Consider the following 24150-nt stretch of genomic DNA (forward strand, 5'->3'; position numbering starts at 1 on the left):
AAGCATGAGAGAGAGCACGAGCAGGGGGTGGAGGGTGCAGAGGGAGAAGCAGGCTCCCCACTGAGCAGGGAGCCCGACACAGGGCTCAATCCCAGGACCCCGGAATCATGACCCGAGCCAAAGGCAGATGCTTAACCAACTGAGCCACCCAGGTGCCCCATTAAGTTTAGAACCTTATTATGTATTATGTATTATGCACACATTGCACCAGGTGCTGACAGGGAAGGATGATTTATAAGACAGAAATGCAAGGCACATGCCCATTCTTGAAGAATGTCCATTTGACATCGAATGTCCATTTGGTCCATTAGAGAGCATAAATTATCAAACGGCAACATATCAGCAAATAGTACCTCACAAAAGAAACAGATTCCAGGCTGCCACAGTAACAGACTAAAAATGGAACCATAACCCAGTAGGGATGTGTTTTGGAGGTGTAAGGTAAATATCTATTAGGTTGAGCCATATGAAATTGTAGGTCACATGCTCACTAAGAAACACTGTTCTCAAACCAACAGAGTACCTAGTAAAATGAGCTTGAATTTTCATGGCTGAAAGAATGGACCGCCTTGACATTACAGTGCAGGGAAGGTTCAGCTAGCTTCAGGAGCCCTGGACATTGCTCTGCCCTCAGGGGTTCCACCCCAGGTGGCTGACTGAGCCCAGGGCTTCCAGCCCATGTAATCTGCAAAGCACCTAATCTCCATTAAGAAAATTGAGAGTCACCTTCTAACAACAACGGCAAAATGACACATTTGAACAGGTTCTGCTTTAAGATTACATTATATGATCCCAGAAAAGACACACAGGAAGCAGCCAGAGTAGCTGTGCTTTATTTATGAGTTCAAGGTAAAACTGGGCATCGAATGAGAAATTACTTTATAATATGGAAGGCATGGGAGGCGAGAGGAAGAAAGAAAAAAAAAAAAAAACAGCTGCCACTTACTATTATGAAGAAAAGAAAAGAAAAGAAAAGAAAAGAAAAGAAAAGAAAAGAAAAGAAAAAAGAAAAGGAAAGGGCAAAAGCATGGCATTTACAGTCTGAAGTCTTTTGTCTGCCCTGGAGGCTAAATGCTGAAAATGCTTAAATTAGATGAAGGACAATTTGGAACACCAGGCACACTCATTTTCCTTAATAAACCTGAAGTCAAGTCTGTATCAATTTGCTCATTTAAACATTCCATCCTATTTGAATCAACTTGCTGGTAGGTCTGTAAGTTTGTGAAGACTGTCACCAGCTGTTCTCAACTCCCATCCAAAACAAAATTAGAGGAAAGAGGCTGGAATAGGAGCCAAAGGTACTTAGATTAGTCAGGAAGGGGACTATCCTGAGTCGGCGTTATTCATTAAAATCAAGGATCCCAGTAAAACAGTCATCCAAACAAAAAGGAATAATAAGATTTATTTTTTTAAAGATTTGATTTATTTGACAGAGAGAGAGAGACAGAGAGAGAAGGAACACAGGCAGGGGGAGTGGAGAGGGAGAAGCAGGCTTCCTGCAGAGCAGAGAGCCCGATGCGGGGCTCGATCCCAGGACCCCAGGATCATGACCTGAGCCGAAGGCAGACACTTAACAACTGAGCCACCCAGGTGCCCCAGGAATAACAGAATTTATTAATGAGGGATGCCTGGGTGGCACAGTGGGTTGAGTGTCCGACTCTTGGTTTCAGCTCAAATGATAATCTCAAGGTCACAGGATCGAGTCCCGCATGGGGCTCCACACTCAGCACAAGGTCTACTTGAGATTCTCTCTCCCTTCCCTTGCCCCTCCCACTTGTGCTCTCTATCTCTCTCAAATGAATAAATAAATCTTTAAAATAAAAAGACTTTGTTAATGAAAGGATTGCAGACAAAGTCATCTCTAAATTCCATGGTCTATGCCAGGCAGAGTAGACCGTCAAGGACAAAAGAGTTCTTAAACTGGTGAGCTCTGGGCCAAATGTGGCCCTCAGAAGTATTTTGTAGCTGGCACAATATGCTTTAGAACCTTTAATATGTACTCTGTATTTAAAAATTGAAACATTTTTACAAAACACTTACAGATTTCCAAGTCCTCTGAAGAATAAGAGCTAAGGCTACCCCAAATTGTATTCACACAGGACGGCAATCACTAGCGCTCCAATGCAGCGGCCTCTGAAATTGTCAGCTCTTTCTTCCACTCCCCACCGTCTCCCCCCAGGCGGGTTTGCTCATTGGCATCACCAGCGGCTCCTCTAGGCATTTGAATCTGCATCTAGATCGACAGTGATTGATTCTCTTCTGAGGCACTGACATGCAAACTAACCTGAAGGTGCAGGGAAGTGGCCTGCCTCTTCAGTAACTCTGTGGATAGCAGACGGGCCAGTCGCTTTGTCTCCCTTTCTTCCTACCTCGTAATGTCTCCGCGCAGAATAGCTGCTGTTCGGTGGCTGGTAGGCTATCTGCATGTCACTCAGATCTTTCCAGGTGAACGAGGAGACCGGTCTGGTGTGATCCCACAGATGAGTCACGTAGCCCTGGGGCGGGGCTTTCGTAACGTTGAACACCAGCAAGGGCTTAGGGGTCTCATCCTCTTCACAGTCCAGGACGGATGTAGTCAAGGAGGTCAGGATGAACTGATCCACTTCCAGAATTAACATGGCCATGAACGCGGCCCTTGGAATCTGATTAGGAAAGCCAGCTCTGATATAGACGGGCAACCACGCACTCTCTGACTTTTGAAGGGGAAAGAAAATACGGAGGGGAAACAATATGAATGAAGCTATCACATACATGGTTAATAGTATGTAGATGGTGTGTCTGGCAGTGACCTGAAACCTGGCTGCACATTAGAATCACTGGAGAGTTTTAAACACATACTGATGCCTGAGCTCCATCTCCACAGGTTCTAATTTAATTCTTGCAAAAAAGGGAAACTGAGGGTTGCTGGAGTGGTGGGGGGTGGGAGGGATGGGGTGGCTGGGTGATAGACATTGGGGAGGGTATGTGCTATGGTGAGCGCTGTGAATTGTGTAAGACTGTTGAATCACAGACCTGTACCCCCCAAAACAAATAATACATTATATGTTAAAAAAAAAAAAAAAGAAGAAGAAGAAGAAGATAGCAGGAGGGGAAGAATGAAGGGAGGGAATTCGGAGGGGGAGACGAACCATGAAAGACTATGGACTCTGAAAAACCAAATGAGGGTTCTAGAGGGGAGGGGGGGGATGGGTTATCCCGGTGATGGGTATTAAGGAGGGCACGTTCTGCATGGAGCACTGGGTGTTATATGCAAACAATGAATCATGGAACACTATGTCAAAAACTAATGATGTAATGTATGGTGATTAACATAATAAAAAAAAATGGTTGCAAAAAGGGACCAGAAAACTGGTATTTTTAAAAGCTCCCTGGTGACTCTAATATGTAGCCAGGATTGAAAGTGGACATTCGTTTTGGCATCAGAAGGAACCGTCCTTTTGATTCTATTTCCAGCACTTATGATTTGTGTGATTTTAAACAAGCTATTTAACTCCTAAGCCTTTTCCCCCTATTTGTAAAATGCAAATGCTGGACCCCCAAGTAATAAGTGAGGATTAAATGAGATAGCCAAAGTAAAGCACTTAGCAGTGTCTGGCATACCCCACCTACCTCCTCCGGCCACCCTGCCCACTTCCTGCCATGTGGTTTGAAAGAGGGCAAAGGCAGGATGAAGGAAAATGTCTCCATAACTCAGTACTCATGCAACTGAAGGATGGTGGTTCAGCTGTCCAGTTAGTTAAGACCCTGAGTCCCCAGGTGATGAGTAGGTAATTAAAACTGAAAGCTACCAAACAGGTTAGAAATGTACCCTCAAATGAGAGAGCTATTAGCAAGCAGCCCCAATAATGGGGATCTCCAGAGAAACCAGGAAATTGCATCTTGAGATCTGAGGTGTCAACAGGTGCTATGAGGAAGAATCCTCAAAGCAAGAGATGCTGGTTATCATGGGATTTGGTGTTTCGCATTGTTAAGAATGACCCTGAACAATAAGAGTCACATACAATATGCAGAACGCTGGATATTGGACTAGAAGTTGTAATCTGTATGTAACGAAATGATAAAAACAGAATTCTTTTTGGTTTGGTCTCAACTGAAGTTCCAATGAAAGAGATATCAGATTTCAAAGTGAATGTGACACCGATACTATAGGCAGTATTTACAAAGCAAATTGTCTGGAACTGGTCTAGAACCCTCTCACCCACTACAAGAACAGAAAAGTGTTGAGGGGGGTAAGAGAAAGATTTATTTGTAGAGAAGAGTGCTTTGCTGTGCTGAGTCACTCCCTCGATCCCCAACCCCACCCAACCGCATGAAGAGGAAAGGTGGGCAATGCTACATTTGTCCTGGGTGTCAGGACAGAAGTTTCCTTGAGGCCAGCCTTAAATGTATCTTTTACAGGTGAGATACAGAGGACTGATGCTTGGCTCATACAGGAGGAAGCAAAGGGGCCAGACGCAGAAAATACTGGTGCCTCTTCTGGGATCTGCCTAGCTTTTGTTTGTGGCAAGGAAAAACATATGGGGGCTCCCACATATGGGCTGAGGGGACAGAGGGTTGGTTTGGGGTCATCCTGGACCCTGACTTTTTGGGGGCATCTGTGAGAAGCCAAAGAAAGGCAGAAACAGGCAGCTGGGGATGGAAATAATCCTAGGAGCTATGGGAGAAATTGCAAGTGAATACTCAGGCTAGAAATGAATCCTCTGGACATCCACCAGAAGACCACCTCCAGGATGGGAGATCCCCAGAGAAACCACAAAATTGTCCCGGAGATAAATAAGCTGGAAACACTTGCCAGAGTTACAGAGCATGAAGTTATATTCCATCAGTGTCTGATCAAATAAGACCTCTCTCCCCAGTGCTCTGCACAAACCAAGCCCCCTAAGACCAGAAATTCCAAAACCAGCCAGCAAAACTCAAAAGAGAGAAGTGCAACAGAGAAAGAGAAAAGACAATCAACCCCCTCTCCTCCCACTGCATGCTTAATGAAGACAAATTAATAATACGCTGAGACATCTCAGGGTTCAGAGTATCTATTCTTCACATGCCATTTAAAAAAATTATTTAAAGGGGTGCTTGAGTGGCTCTGTTAGTTAAGCATCTGACTCCTAATCTCTGCTCAAGTCTTGATCTCAGCTCAGATCTCGATCTCAAGGTTATGAGTTCAAGCCCCGCACTGGGCTCCACGCTGGACATGGAGGCTACTTTAAAAAATTTATTTAAAAAGTCGTGATGTAGGGGTGCCTGGGTGGCTCAGTCGTTAAGCGTCTGCCTTCGGCTCAGGTCATGATCCCAGGGTCTTGGAATCGAGCCCCGCATCGGGCTCCCTGCTCCATGGGAAGCCTGCTTCTCCCTCTCCCACCCCCTCTGCTTTTGTTCCTCTCTCGCTGTGTTTCTGTCAAGTAAATAAATAAAATCTTTAAAAAATAAAAGATAAATAAAAAGTCATAATGTTGAAAATTCAAGAATGGGAAAATCATGGTATAAAAGGACTGGTGCTGAACAGTAAGAACATTAAGAGTAGGGGACTTTAACACCCCACTCACTAATGCACAGACTGTCTAAGCAGAAGATCAACAAAGAAATAAGGGCTTTGAATGACACACTGGACCAGATGGACTTCACAGATATATTCAGAGCGTTCCATCCTAAAGCAACAGAATACACATTCTTCTCGAGTGCACATGGAACATTCTCCAGAATAGATCACATACTGGGTCACAAACCAGTCTCAACTGGTACCAAAAGACTGGGATCATTCCCTGCATATTTTCAGACCACAATGCTTTGAAACAGGAACTCAATCACAAGAGGAAATTTGGAAAGAACTCAAATACATGGAGGCTAAAGAGCATTCTACTAAAAAATGAATGGGTCAAGTAGAAAACTAAAGAAGAATTTTAAAAATTCATGGAAACAAATGAAAATGAAACATACCTATTCAAAACCTTTGGGATGTAGCAAATGCAGTCCTAAAGGGAAGTATATAGCAATACAAGCCTTTCTCAAGAAACAAGAAGGGTCTCAAATACACAACCTAATCTTACACCTAAAGGAGCTGGAGAAAGAACAGCAAATAAAGCCTAAACCCAGCAGGAGAAGAAAATTAATAGATTAGAACAGAAGCCAGTGAAATAGAAACCAAAAGAACAGTGGAACAGATCAACGAAACTAGGAGCTGGTTCTTTGAAAGAACTCATAAGACTGATAAACCTCTGGCCAGACTTATCAAAAAGAAAAGAGAAAGGACCCAAATAAATAAAATCGTGAATGAAAGAGGAGAGATCACAACCAACACCGAAGAAAAACAAACAATTATGAGACTGTATTATGAGGAACTATATGCCAACATATTAGGCAATCTGGAGGAAATGGATGCATTCCTAGAGACATATAAACTACCAAAACTGAAACAGGGAGAAATAGAAAACCTGAACAGACCCATAACCAGCAACCTCTTCGACCTCAGCTGCAACAACTTCCAGCTATACACGTCTCCAACAGCAAGGGAAACAAAGGCAAAATATTTATTTTAAAAATAAATAAAGGAAATACAATTTTAGTATTTAATTGATCAGCAAGGGAAACAGAGGCAAAAATGAACTATTGGGACTTCATCAAGATAAAAAGCTTTTGCACAGCAAAGTAAACAGTCAACAAAACCAAAAGACAACCAACAGAATGGGAGAAGATATTTGCAAATGACATAGCAGATAAAGGGCTAGTACCCAAAATCTATCAAGAATTTACCAAACTCAACACCCAAAGAACAAATACAAATCAAAACCTCAATGAGATGCACCTCCCACCAGTCAGAATGGCTAAAATTAACAAGTCAGGAAACGACAATTTTTGGTGGGGATGCGCAGAAAGGGGAACCCTCCTACACTGTTGGTGGGAATGCAAGCTGGTGCAGCCACTCTGGAAAACAGTAGGAGGTTCCCCAAAAAGTTGAAAACAGAGCTACCCTATGACCCAGCAATTGCACTACTGGGTATTTACCCCAGTAAATGTAGTGATCCAAAGGGGCACCTGCACCTCAATGTTTATAGCAGCAATGTCCACAATAGCCAAACTATGGAAAGAACCTAGATGTCCATTGACAGATGAATGGATAAAGATGTGTTTCATATATATATATATATATATATATACACACACACACACACACACCAGAATACTACTCAGCCATCAAAAAAATGAAATCTTGCTATTTGCAATAACATGGATTGAACTAGAGGGTATTATGCTAAGTGAAGTAAGTCAATCAGAGAAAGACAAGTATCATATGATCTCACTGATATGAGGAATTTGAGAAACAAGACAGAGGATCATAGGGGAAGTGAGGGAAAAATGAAACAAGACGAAACCTGAGAGGGAGACAAACCAGAAGAGACTCTTAATCTCAGGAAACAAACTGAGGGTTGCTGGAGTAGAGGGGGGTGGGCGGGACGGGGTAGCTGGGTGATGGACACTGGGGAGGGTATGTGCTATGGTGAGCACTGTGAATTGTGTAAGACTGATGAATCACAGAACTGTACCCCTGAAACAAATAATACATTATATGTTAATTTTTAAAAATTAAAAAAAATTTAAAAAGTAAACAGTTGACCAAAAGACAACCAGCAGAATGGGAGAAAATATTTGCAAACATCTTATCAGATAAAGGGCTATTATCCAAAATCTATCAAGAACTTACCAAACTCAACACCCAAAGAACAAATAATCCAGTCAAGAAATGGACAGAAGACATGAACAGACATTTCTGCAAAAAAGACATCCAAACGGCCAACAAACATGAAAAAATGCTCAACATCACTCTGCATCAGGGAAATACCAATCAAAACCACAATGAGATACCACCACACACCAGTCAGAACGGCTAAAATTAATAAGTCAGGAAATGACAGATGTTGGCAAGGATGTGGAGAAAAGGAAACCCTCTTACACTGCTGGTGGGAATGCAAGCTGGTGCAGCCACTCTGGAAAACAGTATGGAGGCTCCTCAAAAAGTTGAAAATAGAGCTACCCTCCGACCCAGCAATTACACTACTGGGTATTTACCCAAAAGATACAAATGTAGTGATCCAAAGGGGCACGTGAACCCTAATGTTTATAGCAGCAATGTCCACAATAGCCAAAACATGGAAGGAACACAGATGTCCATTGACGGATGAATGGATAAAGAAAATGTGGTATATATATACAATGGAATACTACTCAGCCATCAAAAAAATGAAATCTTGTCATTTGCAACAATGTGGATGGAACTAGAGGGTATTATGCTAAGTGAAATAAGTCAATCAGAGAAAGACAGTCATCATATGATCCCACTCATATGTGGAATTTAAGAAACAAAAGAGAGGATCATAGGGGAAGAGAGGGGAAAAGTAAAACAAGATGAAATCAGAGAAGGAGACAAACCATAAGAGACGCTTAATCACAGGAAACAAACTGAGGATTGCTGCGGGGGGATGGGGTAACTGGCTGATGGACATTAAGGAGGGCACGTGATGTAATGAGCACTGGGTGTTATATAAGACTGATGAATTACTGAATTCTACCTCTGAAACTAATAATACATTGTTAATTGAATTTAAATTTTAAAAATTAAAAAAAAAAGACACTGTGGGCAGTTGATATTGATAAAATATACAAGACAAGGATTCTTATAAGCATTCATTATATTTAATATTCTGGCCAAACCAGTGGGGAACAAAGCAAAAATAAGAGGAATAATTACTGAAAAAGAAGGAACAAAATTATCATCATTAGTGAAAGATATAATTATGGTCTTCCAAAGCCCAAAGAACTGAAAAATTCTTAGAGTAATTGAATTCAAGAAAGAAGCCCAATAAAAGAAAATTATACCAAAAAATAGCTTTCCTATTTATCATCAGTAACCAAAGAGAAGATATAATGGAGGGAAAAGTGTCTATTCACAGTAACTTCCCAAAAGCAAACTGCCTAGGACTGGACTTAATAAGTGTGCTCAACTTACATGAAGAAAACTGCAAATTTTACAGAAACACATCAAAGAACATTTGCCTAGATGAAGGGAGGTCCCTCATTTCTGGAGGAGAAGGCTCAATGGGTAAATGTTCTAATATTCCAATTATTTCCAAAATACTTTATAGTTTTAATCCAATCCTGATAAAAATACTTAGGGACTTTTCTTTAATGAACATAAATGATTTAATTCTTTATTGAGAACTAAGATTAGGTGAGAATGGATAAGAAAACTTTGAAGACAAGTGATAAGGAAGAACTTGCCTGTAAAATATTAAAGTGTATTATTGACCTTTTATATTTAGAATAACTGATACTGGCACAGAAATAAGGAGGTATATCTAAGGAACAAAAGAGCTAGCCTTGAAATAGTATACATAGTATCTTTCTATTCCATAGAAGCATCAAAAATCAATGAGAAACAGGTTCATTACTCAACAAATAATGCTGAAAATCTTGACTACTTGGGAAAAAAAAGGTTCCTGTGTTTCACAATATGATAAAATTCATTTCAGATCGATTAAAAGGGCAAATGTAAACAAGAAAACCTTAAGAATCTAGAAGAAATCATGGATGAAATAGTCATTTAATGTCACTTGATGAGGGAGGATAGACTGTACACATATAAAAATAATAAAATAACAAGATTCAAAATCTTCAAATATAGCATAAATTCAGTCGCCTAAAACAAAACCAACATTGGTGTGCATGTCTCCTTACCGTGTGTGTGTATGTGTGTGTGTGTGTGTAATAAGTGGGAGAAATATAACTCGTTTTGCTTTCTTATTTTGTTTTCTGTGTGTTTTTCAAAAAAATATTCTCTGCAGTGAACATATGACTTTGATATTCATAAAAGAATGTGTTTTATGACATGCCAAATTGCCTATGGAGTAGGTTGATTAATAAAACAAGAAGGTCATTTTAAGGAGGAAAATCCCAAACTGATCTAAAAATATAAACAATAAAGCCCTAACTCAATATAGAGAGGCAAAATAGAAAAATCAGTCAGGAAGAAAAATGGGTCTAATTTTTTAAATGGAGCTAAGAAGTCAATAAAAGTGAAAGTTTTGGGGTGCCTGGCTGGCTCAGTCTGTTAAGTGTCTGACTCTTGATTTCGGCTTGGGTGGTGATCTTGGGGTCCTGAGATCGAGCCCTGCATCAGGCTCTGCATTGAGCATGGAGCCTGCTTGAGATTCTCTCTCTCCTCCTTGTGCTCCCCCTCCTGCCTGCCCCCACTCACTCTCTCTCTCAAAATAAAATAAAATAAAATAAAAGTAAAAATCTTTTTGTGTCAAAAAGATGAGAAGATATCTACTAATAGTTAGGAGACCTAGGAATTAGTCTTGGCTCAGTCATAAAATGGCTGTGTATGTATGGGCAAGGTATGCAATTTCTCTGACCACCATTATATACAACAAGATGTTTGGGCTAAGCCAGTTGTTTCCAAACCTAGTTGATGATCCATTTTTTCCCCCAGGTGGCTTTTTTTAACTGGCAAAATATGCACAGTGCTTATTATGTGCCAGGCTTTGTGCCAACTGCTTTATAAGTATTATCTCATTTATTTCTCTCAATTACTCTAAGAAGTAGGTTCTATTATTCCCATTTTAAGATTTTTTAAAATGAGGCATAAAATCCAAAGTCAAATAGCTAGTTAAACAGACATTTGAACCCAGGCAAACAGGGCCCAGCATTCATGCTCTTAGCTATTAATGTTAGGCTCAGAAATCTATCCTTTAAAATGCACCAAGTGATTTGCCTAATCAATTTGATCAGACCATCTCTAAGTTTTTTTTTTTAACCTCAATTCTAAAATTTTCTGATCCTGTTTTGTCATTTTCTTATTTTTTTTATCTTATCAATTCCTTGGGAGTGACAATGCTCAATATCTGAGTTTCTTGGGAGATATCTGGTGAGAAGTCAAATATTGAAAGAGGGAGGTCTTTCATGAATGTAATCTTGGATCATCTTTTATCAGCACAAAATCCAAGCTGTTTCAGCAGGTACACAGTTGCCCCAAATAAAACAAATTATAGATTATATGAATCTGTTGAATAGCATGTTAAATATTTCATATAAATTGATTTCATCTTCTACCTTCATTTCAATGTGAGGAGATCAATAGGAGGAAAGCCAGGAGGAGTTGAAAGAGACTGAAAGATGGAGGAGGCCTTGCGGGGGGGCCTGTCTCCTTGATTACCTGGTCTTCCATCTCAGAGTCTAAAAGAGTGAATAGAATATAATCTGCTACACCCATAATGCTGAGACTGAGTTTCCCCTTGCTCTCAGTCTCCCACGGCCTAGTCTAGTCGATATGTGGGCCCCCTAATTTCCTCTAACAGGTGAAAAGAGGTTTTAACAAAGAAAGGGGGGGATGAAGCCTCAAAGAGAGGGTGCTACAAAAGACCAAATGACAAGCTAAAGAATACTGAAGGGAGGGGGGAAGAAGGGCAGCGTGTAAATGGCCCCAGTCCTTCCTCCATTGCCTTAGTGGTGGCAGAGCTAGAAGAGAGGCAGGGAAGGGAAATTATACACGGACATTCTGGAGTTCTAATGAGTCACTGGGCAGTCCCACCCACAGTAGCTCAGGAACTGGCCCTGGCAGGGCAGCCAGCACAAGCACCCCCATGGAAGTGGCTCTCTTGCTGCAGATCAGCTAGGGACGCAGACTCATAACCCCCAACTCTACCTTGTATACAATTTTGCTCCTGCCATCTGTGAGGTCCAGCTGGATAGAGATGTAGTCAATGTTGGGAGAAGGGGGATCCGTGTGTTGATAACGAAGCCCCATCAACAAGAACTCCTCACAGCTCACATTGACACTTCCCATTTTCTTCAGTCCCAGGGCACAGCTTCCACCTGGACATCTCAGCTCTGTTCCCAGGTCTAGAACACACAGCACTGAGTTAAGACAGTCACTTGAGCATGATTGTAAAATTAAAAAACCAATCCTCCCCCCCGTGGATACTGACTGCCTCAGGAATATCCATGCATACCCTCTAATCATTCACGGAGGGGGTTGGCATTATTCTATAATCCCTAATTTCTTTTCCTGAAAAGAACGGTTGACCAGTTGTCTCCTGAGATCCTTGCCCACTGAAAGTTACACTGAGAGAAAAAATAATAAAATACATGTTCTAATGACCGAACATCCCTGATGAATAGGCCACTCGGTCACGACTGGCCTTCCACTGGGCTGGTCTTTCTTCACAGCGTCCACATCCACGGCTCTGTCATGCACTCTCTCCAAGGCTGTTCTACTCGCTGAAATTCTCTACCCACTGGGTTCATCACACCCCTGAGTCCTGATACCTCTCCAAGTCCCCTTAGTCTTTTTACTAAACCCTCCTTTGAGTACTCTTTGACCGCCTGAACCAACCTGCTCTCTCCCACTAAAAACCACCATCATCTCTGCAACAGTCTCTCTCTCTCTGCCCAACTTCATTTTACACTCTTGTGGGGTGATACCCAGAGGCCACTTATTTTCTGAGTGGCCTTTTGTACATTTCCCTGATGTATAAAATGAGTATTCTACTTCTTAACCAGATGGTCGTGAACACTAAATGGGAGGACTCATGTGCAAGCATGCCTTTAGTTGTAAATTGTTGCCCAAATTCAAGGTACTACTATGATTGGGATTATTGGTCTTTTCAGAGTGCCTAGAACATTATTATGCACATAGGAGGTGCCCAAAATACACTGATTAGATGAGTAACAGAAGGAACATTATCCATCAACTCCTCCTGATTTAAACCATGGCTACCGGCCACCTGCTCTACGTCAAACTTACCTGCAATCAAAAAATACTTAATAAATACACCACCTACTCTTACTACCACTGCCATTGTCGCTATGAATAATAACAGCTGACAATCAGGGAGCACTTGCTATGGGCCCGACACCGTGTGAAGCCCACTTTGTGCAGGTGATCTTATTTACTCCATCTTGCCACAAACTTGTGGGGCAGCTACTATCCTTGCTCATTTTATGGAGGCTTAACCAGGTTAGATAACTTACCTAAAATCACACAGGAAATAAAGAGCAGAGGCAGTTTCAAACCCAGGTCTCACTGATTCCAAAGTCCATACTCTTAACCACCAGCCTACATTGTTCAACCAGCAACAAATTATTATATCAAGTAAAAATTTCTTTCGCAGTGGAAGATGACTATGAACAGATGTTTTTGTCAGTTCTAATAACAATCAGATATGTATTAAAACATACGTATGAGGGGTGCCTGGGTGGCTCAGTCGGTTAAGCATCTGACTCTTGGTTTCGGCTCAGGTCATGATCTCAGGGTCGTGAGATCGAGCCCCACATCAGGCTCCACGCTCAGCAGGGAGTCTGTTTGAGATTCTCTCTCCCCTTCTCCCTCTACCTCTCTGCCATTCTCTCTCCCTCTCTCGCTCATAAATAAATAAATCTTTAAAAAAACAACAACAATAACAAAAAAGAACACCATACATACGAGACTCCGGGAAAAAACTGTGTGGCTGATCTCCACGAGGTTTTTCTGGCCGAGGTTCCAGCAGGACCATCTGACCATGGGCTGGCAGCCGGCTTCCCACAGGATCCAGCCTGACTGTACACTCTAGGCCGGCTGTCCTCTCATAATCAAATCTGAGCAGGTTCTTATCAATGGCTCTGGACAGGCCATAGAATTCAGACACCTCCAGGACATTGTTACTCCTACGGATGATGTTACAGTCAGGTTCCAGGAGAAAGACCCGCAGGATAAAGGTTTCTGTGAAGGTATCTGTCTCAGTAAATCTGTGGAGAGAACAGAGCCAAGTAATGTTTACTAGCACTCAGGTACTTCCAGTAGCTAATGACTGACCTTTACAAAATGCACCTATGGAGTAGAATTTGGATTTTGTTATATACTCTACTCCCAATCTCTGTTCTTTTCCTTTCTTCTCTTTATCTTGGTGTCAACTCCTTTTTCTGCCATCTCCCACGCCAATGAGCTTTCTTTCAACACCTTCTCTCAAACCCACCATCCATGCTGATATATAATGACAGCTGGGAGCTCACAGTCTCCCTGCTAGCACATCTATAATTTAAGAGTACCAAGCTTGTGTAATTTATGGATTGAGTTTTGATTCAGGAGTGAAAGGGTGAGGAGTGTCTGAAGCAGCAACACCTTTTTGCTCTTCAGAAACCTCTGAGAGACACTGTTAATTCCATTTTACAGAGGAGGAAACTGAGGCAGAGAGAGGCCAAGTAGCTTGCCAAAGGGGCTGAAGAGGTGAGTGGGGGAATAAGCATGTTCTCTGATTTTCTGCCTCCAACATCTCTGAATATTCTATTTCAAATGTCCTCAAGACCAAGAGGAACAGCAGCTCCTGTGACTTGGTCCTTCTCACCTGCTACTCCACCCTCTCTGTCCCTTCAAAACTCAAGGAAGAAGTGGGAGAAGCCAGAATCCACCAGTTTTTTCAGCCCTTCCAGGCAAGCTGTACAACGTTAGTTTTTTAACTCTAAAGTCTTAGAAAGATCAAACAGCCCTGTATGCTGGTGATAAAGAATCCTTGGGTACTATTTCATTTTTTGAGCACAGCATTTTGTTCAAGCCTCACTTTCAGCACTTGTTCACATTACCATTATCTACCCATATTTTGCATCAGATTAAGAGCACCAAAAATCCATGCATCCTCATCTGTGTTCCCTATGCCCAGCATAGGGCCTTGAGTTTTAGTAGGTGATTGTAAGTGTCTATAGAACAATTCAATGTCCTAGTGTCTTCTATAAAACTCTTTGCAATAGTAGTATAGTACTTAAGGGAAATTCGCACTAAAGATATTTTAGCCAAATATTCATAACAGCAATAAAACCAAGTAAAAATCTATCTAAAAGCCTCCTCCAGGGGCGCCTGGGTGGCTCAGTCAGTTAAGCATCTGAAGGCAGATGCCTTTGGCTCAGGTCATGATCCCAGAGTCCTGGGATCGAGCCCCACGTCAGGCTCTCTGCTCAGCGGGGAGTCGGCTTCTCCCTCTCCCTCTGCCTAGAGCTCCACCTGCTTGTGCTATCAGATAAATAAATAAAATCTTAAAAAAAAAAAAGCCTACTCTACCTACTGCATTGTCAGTTACCTCTATGAAGTGAGCAATACCATAACCATGAGCTTAATTTTTAAAATTAATTTTTGAGACATAATTCACATACCATAAAAATCACCTTTTTAAAGTATACAACTCAGTGGTTTTTAGTATATTTACAAGGTTGTGCAACCATCACAACTACCTAATTCCAGAACATTTTTATCCCCCCAAAAAGAAATCCATATCCATTAGCAATCACTCCCCGTTTGCCCTTCCCCCAGCCCCTGGCAATCACTAATCTGCTTTCTGTGTTTTATGCATTTGCCTTTTCTAGAAAAGTGACCTTTTGTGTCTGGTGTCTTCCATTTCACATGATGGTTTCAAGGTTCATCCATGTTGTAGCGTGCATCAGTACTTCATCCCATTTTATAGCTGAATGATATTCCATTGTATGGATACCCCACATTTTGTTCATACATTCATCAGTTGGGTTCTTTCAACTTTCTAGCTATTATGAGTAATGCTGCAATGAAGATTTGTGTGCAAGTTTGGGGGGAAATACAGGTTTTTGTTTCTCTTACATATATATTTAGAATTGCTGGCTCACACAGTTACTCTGTACTTAACTTTATAATTGATTTTGTAAACACTTTTATCATTTAATATGTTTACAATTAGAAGATATTCGACCACTTATTAACTAAGCCGCTGATAATAAAGAATATCATTCAATTTTGGAATATATTTTCCTAGTTCTCATTAAGAATTTGTATTTTGTAATTTTCATTTCCCATTATAAGCAGGAAGGTGGATCACCAGAGATACCTGTATAAGAACTCTAAAGGGGAACAGGACAGAAATTTGCCACAGAAGAGCCTCCAGGATGGATGATACAAATAAAGATAATTGAAAGTAGACAACAATTCTTGCCTCACCTACTTAGGTCCCCAATTTCTACTGATTACTTGCTTGTTTGGAATCTAGCAACTAGCCTCATGCTAGTATCAATCTATAGAGAAAGCCCTAAGAAGTACACAGAATGGTTATGCGTGCTGCTTACCTGTACAATCTAAGCTTCACTGTGTCTTCATCAAGAATCGGGCAACCATTGTGAATATACTTTACTTCATTGGGAAGGAAATGGCAGTCAAAGACCTAGTTCATGTGAAGAAATGGATAAATATATGTGAAAAAAATTGGTACAAGATTTGATTTTTCTGGCAATAGAGTACTGCCTGGGGAAATCATGGGCTGTTAGTGGGGTGTGTCTATGTATGCATGCGTGTGTGCGTGTGTGCATGTTATAACCACCACCACCTAGAGACACCATCCCCATGTCCGTTCCCATCCTGCTTATATAGGTGTGTCTTATTGTGAGAATATCTAAACTATGAAAATCCAAGCAGATCAAGCAGATATAGTAGGGAGTAATTACCTCTTAAAATGATTCTTTGTTTACAGTTTATAGTACATTTAAACGATGGTTCCATTTATCAAAATATAATACACCCACACCCTTCAGGGGTTCATAGCAACTGAGTTAGAGGTCTACCTGCGTGTACGCATGAAAAGGCATGCATTACCCCTCAACAAACACATTGTATTACTTATATTATGTATCTTTTTCTTTTCCTTTTATTTCTTTCTTTTCTAAATAGCATTTTTATATTCAAAAATGAAGCCACTGGCTATGGATACTGTTGTGGTTGATCAGAGCCAAACGTGACCCAGAGTTGCTTCTCATACATTTGCAAAAGACTGCTTTACTGGTTACTAATGGCAGAAATGGTTGATGAGCGGTGCTTGGGTGGTTAAGCATCTGCCTTCAGCCCAGGTCATGATCCCGGGATCGTGGGATTGAGTCCCGCCTAGGGCTCTCTGCTCAGTGGGGAGCCTGATTCTCCGTCTCCCCTTCTCCCTCCCTGCCCCCCCACTCATGCTCTCTCTAATAAATAAATAAAATCTTTTAAAAAATGGTTGATGAGACAAATAGCAAGCTAAAGGTAATTTCTTCTATTCAAATAAAATTATAATTAACTCAATCACCTCACTCAGAACTATTAAGGAAATTGCTAACTGTTGTATTTTGGGAACACTAATTCTCAAAAGAAGAATTTTCTCTCCCAACCACACCACGATTCTCATTCTGCCCTACCTGACTTGGCAGAGTGTTAAGAAATACCCTTGAGGTATTGGCACACCGTCACTGTTGAGTTCATGGTGTGTGGCCTACACCTTGTCACAGGCTCAATCATTTACAGGCAACATCGTCCCCTTCGAGAAGACATTATTACTAATACAAATGATCTTCTTTTCCCACAGACATCATCGGTTCCTCTTTTTAATTGACAACAAGGAAGGAGATAAAGGAAAGACCTTCCCCATATCACTGACAAACAGTCATGGTGATAAAGAGACAATCTGCTTTGTTAAAAGAAACATCTGCTTTATGTTTCATAATATGTTTTCCTTTTATAAAAGGCGACAACCATAATTGTCCATAAATTTACTAACTAAAACAAAGGAGAGCTAAATCCTTTTCTAATTACTGTCTAGCCTTGGTTTTTTTCCACTTCAACTGCTTTTCAATTACATTTTATAATTAAATTGTCACACATTCCTAACTCATTACTCACTTTAATGACAGTAAGCTGGTTCAACCTAGAGATGTTTTCTTACGGCTGTATTTCTGATTCAAAAAAGCAAGCTCAGCTCTCAACTGAGGTGCTTTTCCACCCAGGAAATTTCTTGCTTTGAAACAGGTGTGAGAAGTGCTGTGTGTGAGGAAGCCTTGTCCTAAAACATGAGGAAAACATATTGCCACCGACCTTATCTAATTGACTATATCAAGAGGGTTATCTAAACAGAAGGTACTGGTGTGCGCCAAGTGAAATCCCTCTCCAAATATCCAATAGGAAAATGAACCTGTTGGTCCTAAGACAAACTTCAGTAATGAAATGAAAACACTAATTGAACAGATGTTAAACAAAACATTTTCTGTGCAAATCAAATAAAACTGTTCATTACACAGCAGGGTGTTGTTAATACAGTCATCTTGCTAGAAATGGGTTCACATAAGCCTTGCTTCCAGCTTACTGGTAAGTGCTATTAAAGAATAATGTTTAGGCTTTGTGTGTATGCATGCACATTCGGCTATGTTTAACTTCAAAAACGCCATAAGAAATAAATCCTTGGGGAGGGTTGCATTAAAAATAGGCACACATTCCCCCGCACCAAAAAAAAAAAAAAAAACAAAAAACAGACTTTACTTAGGAATCTGGTTTCTGTTGAAATTGTCATAATAAAGTAGAAAGATCATCTGGCAGTCTGAGAAAGTTTTCTGGGTACACAGACTTCCTTATGGTACAAATATCTGACAGAAAGATAATGAAACTCCACAGTTCAATGGCCTCCTTTTCCACACAATAAATTTTAGAAGATACAAGTCCCGTATTTACTTTAGACCAGATAAATCCATTTGAGCTGCCACACTGACCTCCAGAAATGCGCTTACTGAACATTTTCTTGCACTAAAGTCACAGCACTCGAGGAGACAAGCTGGGACTTTTGGGAGGCCCCTCCGTGGCCTACCCATCCAGACTTCCCTAAACCAGGCAGGCATGCTGTTTCTGCTCCATATTCTTTCTATTAACTGGATTTTGGCCTTCAAATCAGAGAAAGTTTGGAATGGAGATCTCTTATAACTCTTGACTCCCAAATAAGTGTTTTACCTGATGGCAGTCACTTAGATCCCCTTTTGCTCTCTAGTATCTCAGAGCCGACCAGATGGCGAAGACCATTAAAACAACACCAATAATACATAATGGAGACAATTTCGTTACTTGCAGAGAAAGCACTATAGATATGTTTATAAGTCACAGGCTATTTGGAATAGGGAGAGGATACTCCTCAGAGGCTGACTTAAGGAACAGTACATTCTCCCCAAATTACTTTCTAAGGAGGGAGAATCTGGTGAAGAATAGGGCTTTTGTTTTGCATGCTTAGGGCCAGAGATAGGTGATATGAATAAGCTCAGCTGCAGAAAATGGAATCCTAACCATAGGGACTTGGTTTGTTAAAAGCAAATCCTTGGAGTTTTGGAGAGCAATAGAGGACCCATAGGTTGCCCCAGCATACACCACGAAGAATTTTTTTCTCTTCCCCCACAAAATATTCAGCCTCACTTCTAAATAAATGTTGAACAATTTTTTTAAATATATTGATTGGAAGGGGCACCAAATTATGAGTTCATTACTTTATAAGGCACCTACATATATCCATGCAGCCATGGACACCGGTGTTCTAGGATTAGGGTCCTCTATTGCTTTCCAAAACTCCAAGGATTTGCTTTTAACGAACCGAGTCCCTGTGGTTAGGATTCCATTTTCTGCAGCTGAGCTTATTCATATCACCTACTCGTTGTATTTAGTGCATCTGGGTTGCAGTTATGAGCTATCCCAGGTCTCTCCTCTTTCCAACCAAACACACTTTCACTGGGCACCTGGGTGGCTCAGTTGCTTAGGCATCTGACTTAGGCTCAGGTCATGATCTTGGGGTCCCGGGATGGACCCCAAGATCAGCAGGGAGTCTGCTTGTCCTTCCCCCTGCACGTGCTCTGTCTCTCAAACAAAATCTTAACACACCCACACCCCCACCCACACACACTTTTGCAGTGCAAATCGTGTTGGGAGCAAGTGTGAAGATGTTGCAATTCCCAAACACTTGGGAATACAACCCCTTAGGAACTGGGGCCATTATTGTATTCAGACAGTTGGCAGGTGCCCATCAGAAGCTCTGACTGACAAAAGAAAATCTCATGGGAAACTGGAGAGAGACATTTGGTTGCTAACACATCTGGAATACTCCCTAAGTGAGAGTTGTGATGTGTTTCGGAGTTGGACTGTCCTCTGAGTGCGGTAAGTGGAACAGTTTGCAATAGCCACTCGAGTTAGTATCTAAGTCTCCTGAAGTTTGTCTCTACATCATCTAGTATTGCTGTTGAGGTAACCTCCTGGGATAAAATTCTTTGGCCAAATGGAGAAGAAACTTAATGTTCACAGTTGACAAATAATGGTGCACGTCTCCAGAAGCAGCACCAGCCAGTGCGGAACATTCTCAAAATTGCCTGCCTTGGGAGGAAGTTAAACCACAGTAGGGACAAGTCATAAAACCAGAAGCAATTTCCTTATTATGTAGAGAGGTAAACCCCTACTTCAAGCAAATACAATACATGATAATACAGACTTTTTTTTAACCCAATGACTTAGAAGGTAACTCTTCATCCTACAAAAGGATTGTGCCTAGAATACTCTTAAACGACGAGGTCTCCAAGATCTTGACTAAAGGAAAACATTTGTCTACAGACATTTTTGAAGAACAATGAATATTTAAAGGGAAGTATTTTCACCTCTCTTTTCCATGTCTCTCCTCCCACTCAACGGAATGTTCTAGTGATGGAAACAGATAAAAATGTCTTCACATCTTACTTGTGCTAGTCTGCGATCACAAGTGGGGCCTAAAACACATCTTGAAATCTGACATCTTATCCAAAGGCACCCTGACTAGGAATGATGAGATGAGATCATTTGGGGCAAGAATAATCCCATAAAGACTGATCATATCACACCACACAGGAGATGGCCCACTCCAGCCCTTGGAAGTCTGTCCCTGCTTTGTTTCCTTCCTCTCTCTCTCTCTCTCTCTCTCTCTCACACACACACACACACACACACACACACACACACACTCACTCACATTCATACACATGACTGAATAGAAAAATCGCAGGTAGGACCTACCTGTGGGGTGAGTTTCCCAACCCTTTGAGTCATTGGCTCGTTCATCACAACTTCCACTTTGCAAGCATCTTTTTCTTTGGGGATGGCAAACTTCAGGTCATCTCCCGACAGGTAGGCAGAGCTGCCCTTCAGCAGCCTGAGCCCACGGTTAAGGCTGATGAAGGTGGCACCGGCCCAGCCTAGGAGCAACAGCAGGGGCAAAGCACAGGGCCCACCCCAGGTCAGAGCGCTCATGCTGTCAGGGGCCAACTCCGTTTGTCCACCGGCGAAATCCCTTCAACAAAAGAGGGCTTCTGTGCTTCCTCCAGAGATGTTAGCTCATAGTCCAAGGGGCAGGGCAAGGGGTCCTGACAATGTGCCCCAAGATCTTAACATGTCCCTTTCATTTCAAACCCAGACAAGGAGGCTTTTCAGGCAATCCCAGGGCTTTTAATAAAACTTGCTGATCACTCCTGACAACGCCGGCAAGATGAATGTGCCTCCCAAGTGCTTTTCTAATCCTGCAAATGAGAGGAGAGGTTGTAGGAAAGCGAGAGAGACCAAAAGGTTTGTGTGGCTATTCAAAAAATCCCTGCTGGCAAAGGAATCTTTCAACCAGCCTATAATTTCAGCTAAATTAAAAACAAATAAACTAACTTGACCTCCAGGCCCATGTGAAAGACAGAGAAGCCATTTCATTACCCTGCTTGTAACTCCCACTTCCGGACTCAAGGCGCCCCTTGTGTCCCCACCCCAACCCCGTGGGGATGTCACTTGTGTGGTCCCACAGGAGCCGGCCAGCCCCACTGCCCAAGTGCAGCGCTTGGTCGCCTGCGTTCGGAGGGCGTTGAGCTCTGCTCCCCTTTCCTCGTCTGTTAAATGAGGACTGCCTAATTTGTAGAAGAGAGCTGACAGAATTATTTGCACGCTGGTTGAAACGCTGATTAATCCTAAATCATCACGACCCACATAAGAAACAAGCTTCGTCATTTGTCCCATGAGCACAGTTTTGACATTGCTGGACAATGAAGACACCTGAGAAGCACTTGAGCGGAAACTGGAGAACAGATATTTTTCTAAGTGAACATTTGAGGGTTTTGCCTACATGTCAAAGGGACTAGGAATTAAGTCACACGACTTCACTAGACACAGCCAATGACTCGGCGTATGCATACATATTCGCATTATCTTTTTTTTTTTTAGATCTTAACCAATTTTTTATTTTTTTCTAATTTTATTATGTTATGTTAATCACCATACATTACATCATTAGTTGTTGATGTAGTGTTCCATGATTCATTGTTTGCGTATAACACCCAGCACTCCGTGCAGTACGTGCCCTCTTTAATACCCATCACCAGGCTAACCCATCCCCCCACCGCCCTCCCCTCTAGAACCCTCTACGCCACCAATTACATTATAATGCACTGAATCTGCACAAATGGGGTCCTTGTTCCTCCTTTAACCACTTAGAATTTCAAGATTATTTCTCTGTGTTCCATAACAACAGAAATGACTCTGCAAAATAAGATGTATTGCAATAAATACTTAAGTTCAGGGTATAGCTGGATGAACCAATGGTGGTTTGCTATGCCCATAGGAAGTCTTTACAGTTTCACGATTTCAACAAATTTCTGTATATAACCAATGGATACTCAAAATGTTTGACCAAAGGGTTTACACAAAAATTTATCCATATCTAATACATCAAGGGAAGACTCATTCTCTTGTCACTGTTTGAAACCATTCATTTCTTTTTTTATTATGCTAATCACCATATATTACATCATTAGTTTTTGATGTAGTGTTCCATGATTCATTGTTTGTGCATAACACCCAGTGCTCCACGCAGAACGTGCCCTCTTTAATACCCATCACCAGGCTAACCCATCCCCCCACCCGAAACCATTCATTTCTGAGGCAGTACACAACATGCGTCACCTGATATCTAAGGGGCGGGGTGTGCACTTTACAGAGCAGTCCTTTTTTTTTTTTAAATGGTGTCAGTCTCAAACTGAAACAGTTCCCACACTCCCACTGATGGTGTTGCCCACACTCCAGCTGAATTAGGTTGGCTTATTTGGGCAGAAATGCAAACCTGGTTGTTGAACCTTCACTACAAAGTCAAACCTGGTTTCCATTCACATTTGGCATCTAAGACCACTCCAAAAAAGCAGCACATTCAGAGAGAGGAGAGGGGCTAAGTGTTTTCCAAAATGGAGAGACAAGGGGAAAAACTTTGCTTTCTGAGAATTAAATCAACTTGTAAAGGCTGTAAGGACGGCACCCTCTAGTGCACCCCTTTTATCTATTACCTCCCTTCTCCTTTACTGCTTCTTCCTAGATCCCCTGACTTTTTAACGTGGGGAGCCTAGGGTGCAGTCCTTGGACCTGGTTTTTGTCTACCCTCATTCCCTAGTGATCTCATTCCTTGGCTTTAAATACCACTTATATGCTAATGAGTCCCAAATTTATATCTCTAACCTCCTCCCTTAACTCTGGATTCCATATGCCATTGTCTATGTGACATCTCCCTGGGGGTATTTAATGGGCATCTCATTCTTCATGTCGCCAAATTGGTGCTCTTGGTCTTCCCTCCCTCCCTCTCTCCGACCTCAGTTAATGGCATCCAACTTTTCAGTTGTTCTCTCCTTTGCTCAGTATTTGGTCTACAGCTAAACAACAGCAACAAAATCCTGTTTGTTCATTGCAGTGGACACACCTTAGGGTGACCTCCAATAATTGCTGCCCCATAGCATCCGGAAGTTCCCTCCCCTTGAATGAGAGCAGAACCTGTGAGGGTTCCAACCAACAGAATAAGGCACAGGTGATGGTTCCCATGGTTACACTATGTAATATAAGAATCTCTCTTAGCAGGCTGGGGCTCCAGGCCCTCCTGCTGACCTTGAAGCAGGAAGTCTCCATGAGTTCCAGTGTCACAAGGAAATGAATTCTGCTGACAGCCTGAACGAGCTCGGAAGAAGATTCATCCTAAATCAAGCCTCCAGATAAGACCAGCATCCAGGGGCGCCTGGGTGGCTCAGTCATTAAGCGTCTGCCTTCGGCTCAGGTCATGATCCGGGAGTCCTGGGATCGAGTCCCGCATCGGGCTCCCTGCTCGGCGAGAAGCCTGCTTCTCCCTCTCCCACTCCCCCTGCTTGTGTTCCCCCTCTCGCTGTCTCTCTCTGTCAAATAAATAAATAAAATCTTAAAAAAAAAAAAAAAAGACTAGCATCCAGCTGATGCCTTGATTGCAGCCTGAAGCAAGGAACCCAGGTAAGCTGTGACCAGATTCCTGACCAATGTCAACTGTGAGATAAGAAATT

The 24150-nt window shown here is 41.8% G+C and overlaps 1 protein-coding gene across 4 annotated transcripts in view; it reads right to left on the reverse strand.

The window, feature by feature from the left end:
* FREM1 (FRAS1 related extracellular matrix 1) overlaps positions 1–24150 on the reverse strand; it is a 176392-nt gene that overhangs the window by 122578 nt on the left and 29664 nt on the right. For all 4 annotated transcript variants that reach the window (XM_088018775.1, XM_028107286.2, XM_028107288.2 and 1 more), the window contains 5 exons: positions 20846–21345; positions 16108–16202; positions 13475–13776; positions 11696–11892; positions 2370–2693 (listed from right to left, as the gene is read on the reverse strand). In XM_088018775.1, the coding sequence (XP_087874901.1) occupies positions 2370–2693; positions 11696–11892; positions 13475–13776; positions 16108–16202; positions 20846–21079 (1152 nt within the window). In that variant the 5' untranslated portion in view covers positions 21080–21345. The remainder of the gene's footprint in view (positions 1–2369; positions 2694–11695; positions 11893–13474; positions 13777–16107; positions 16203–20845; positions 21346–24150) is intronic.

Source organism: Eumetopias jubatus, unplaced genomic scaffold, assembly GCF_037043125.1.
Source record: "Eumetopias jubatus isolate StellerSeaLion01/CBP00866 unplaced genomic scaffold, mEumJub1_p1.0 scaffold_15, whole genome shotgun sequence".
NCBI classification, from domain to species: Eukaryota; Metazoa; Chordata; class Mammalia; order Carnivora; family Otariidae; genus Eumetopias; species Eumetopias jubatus.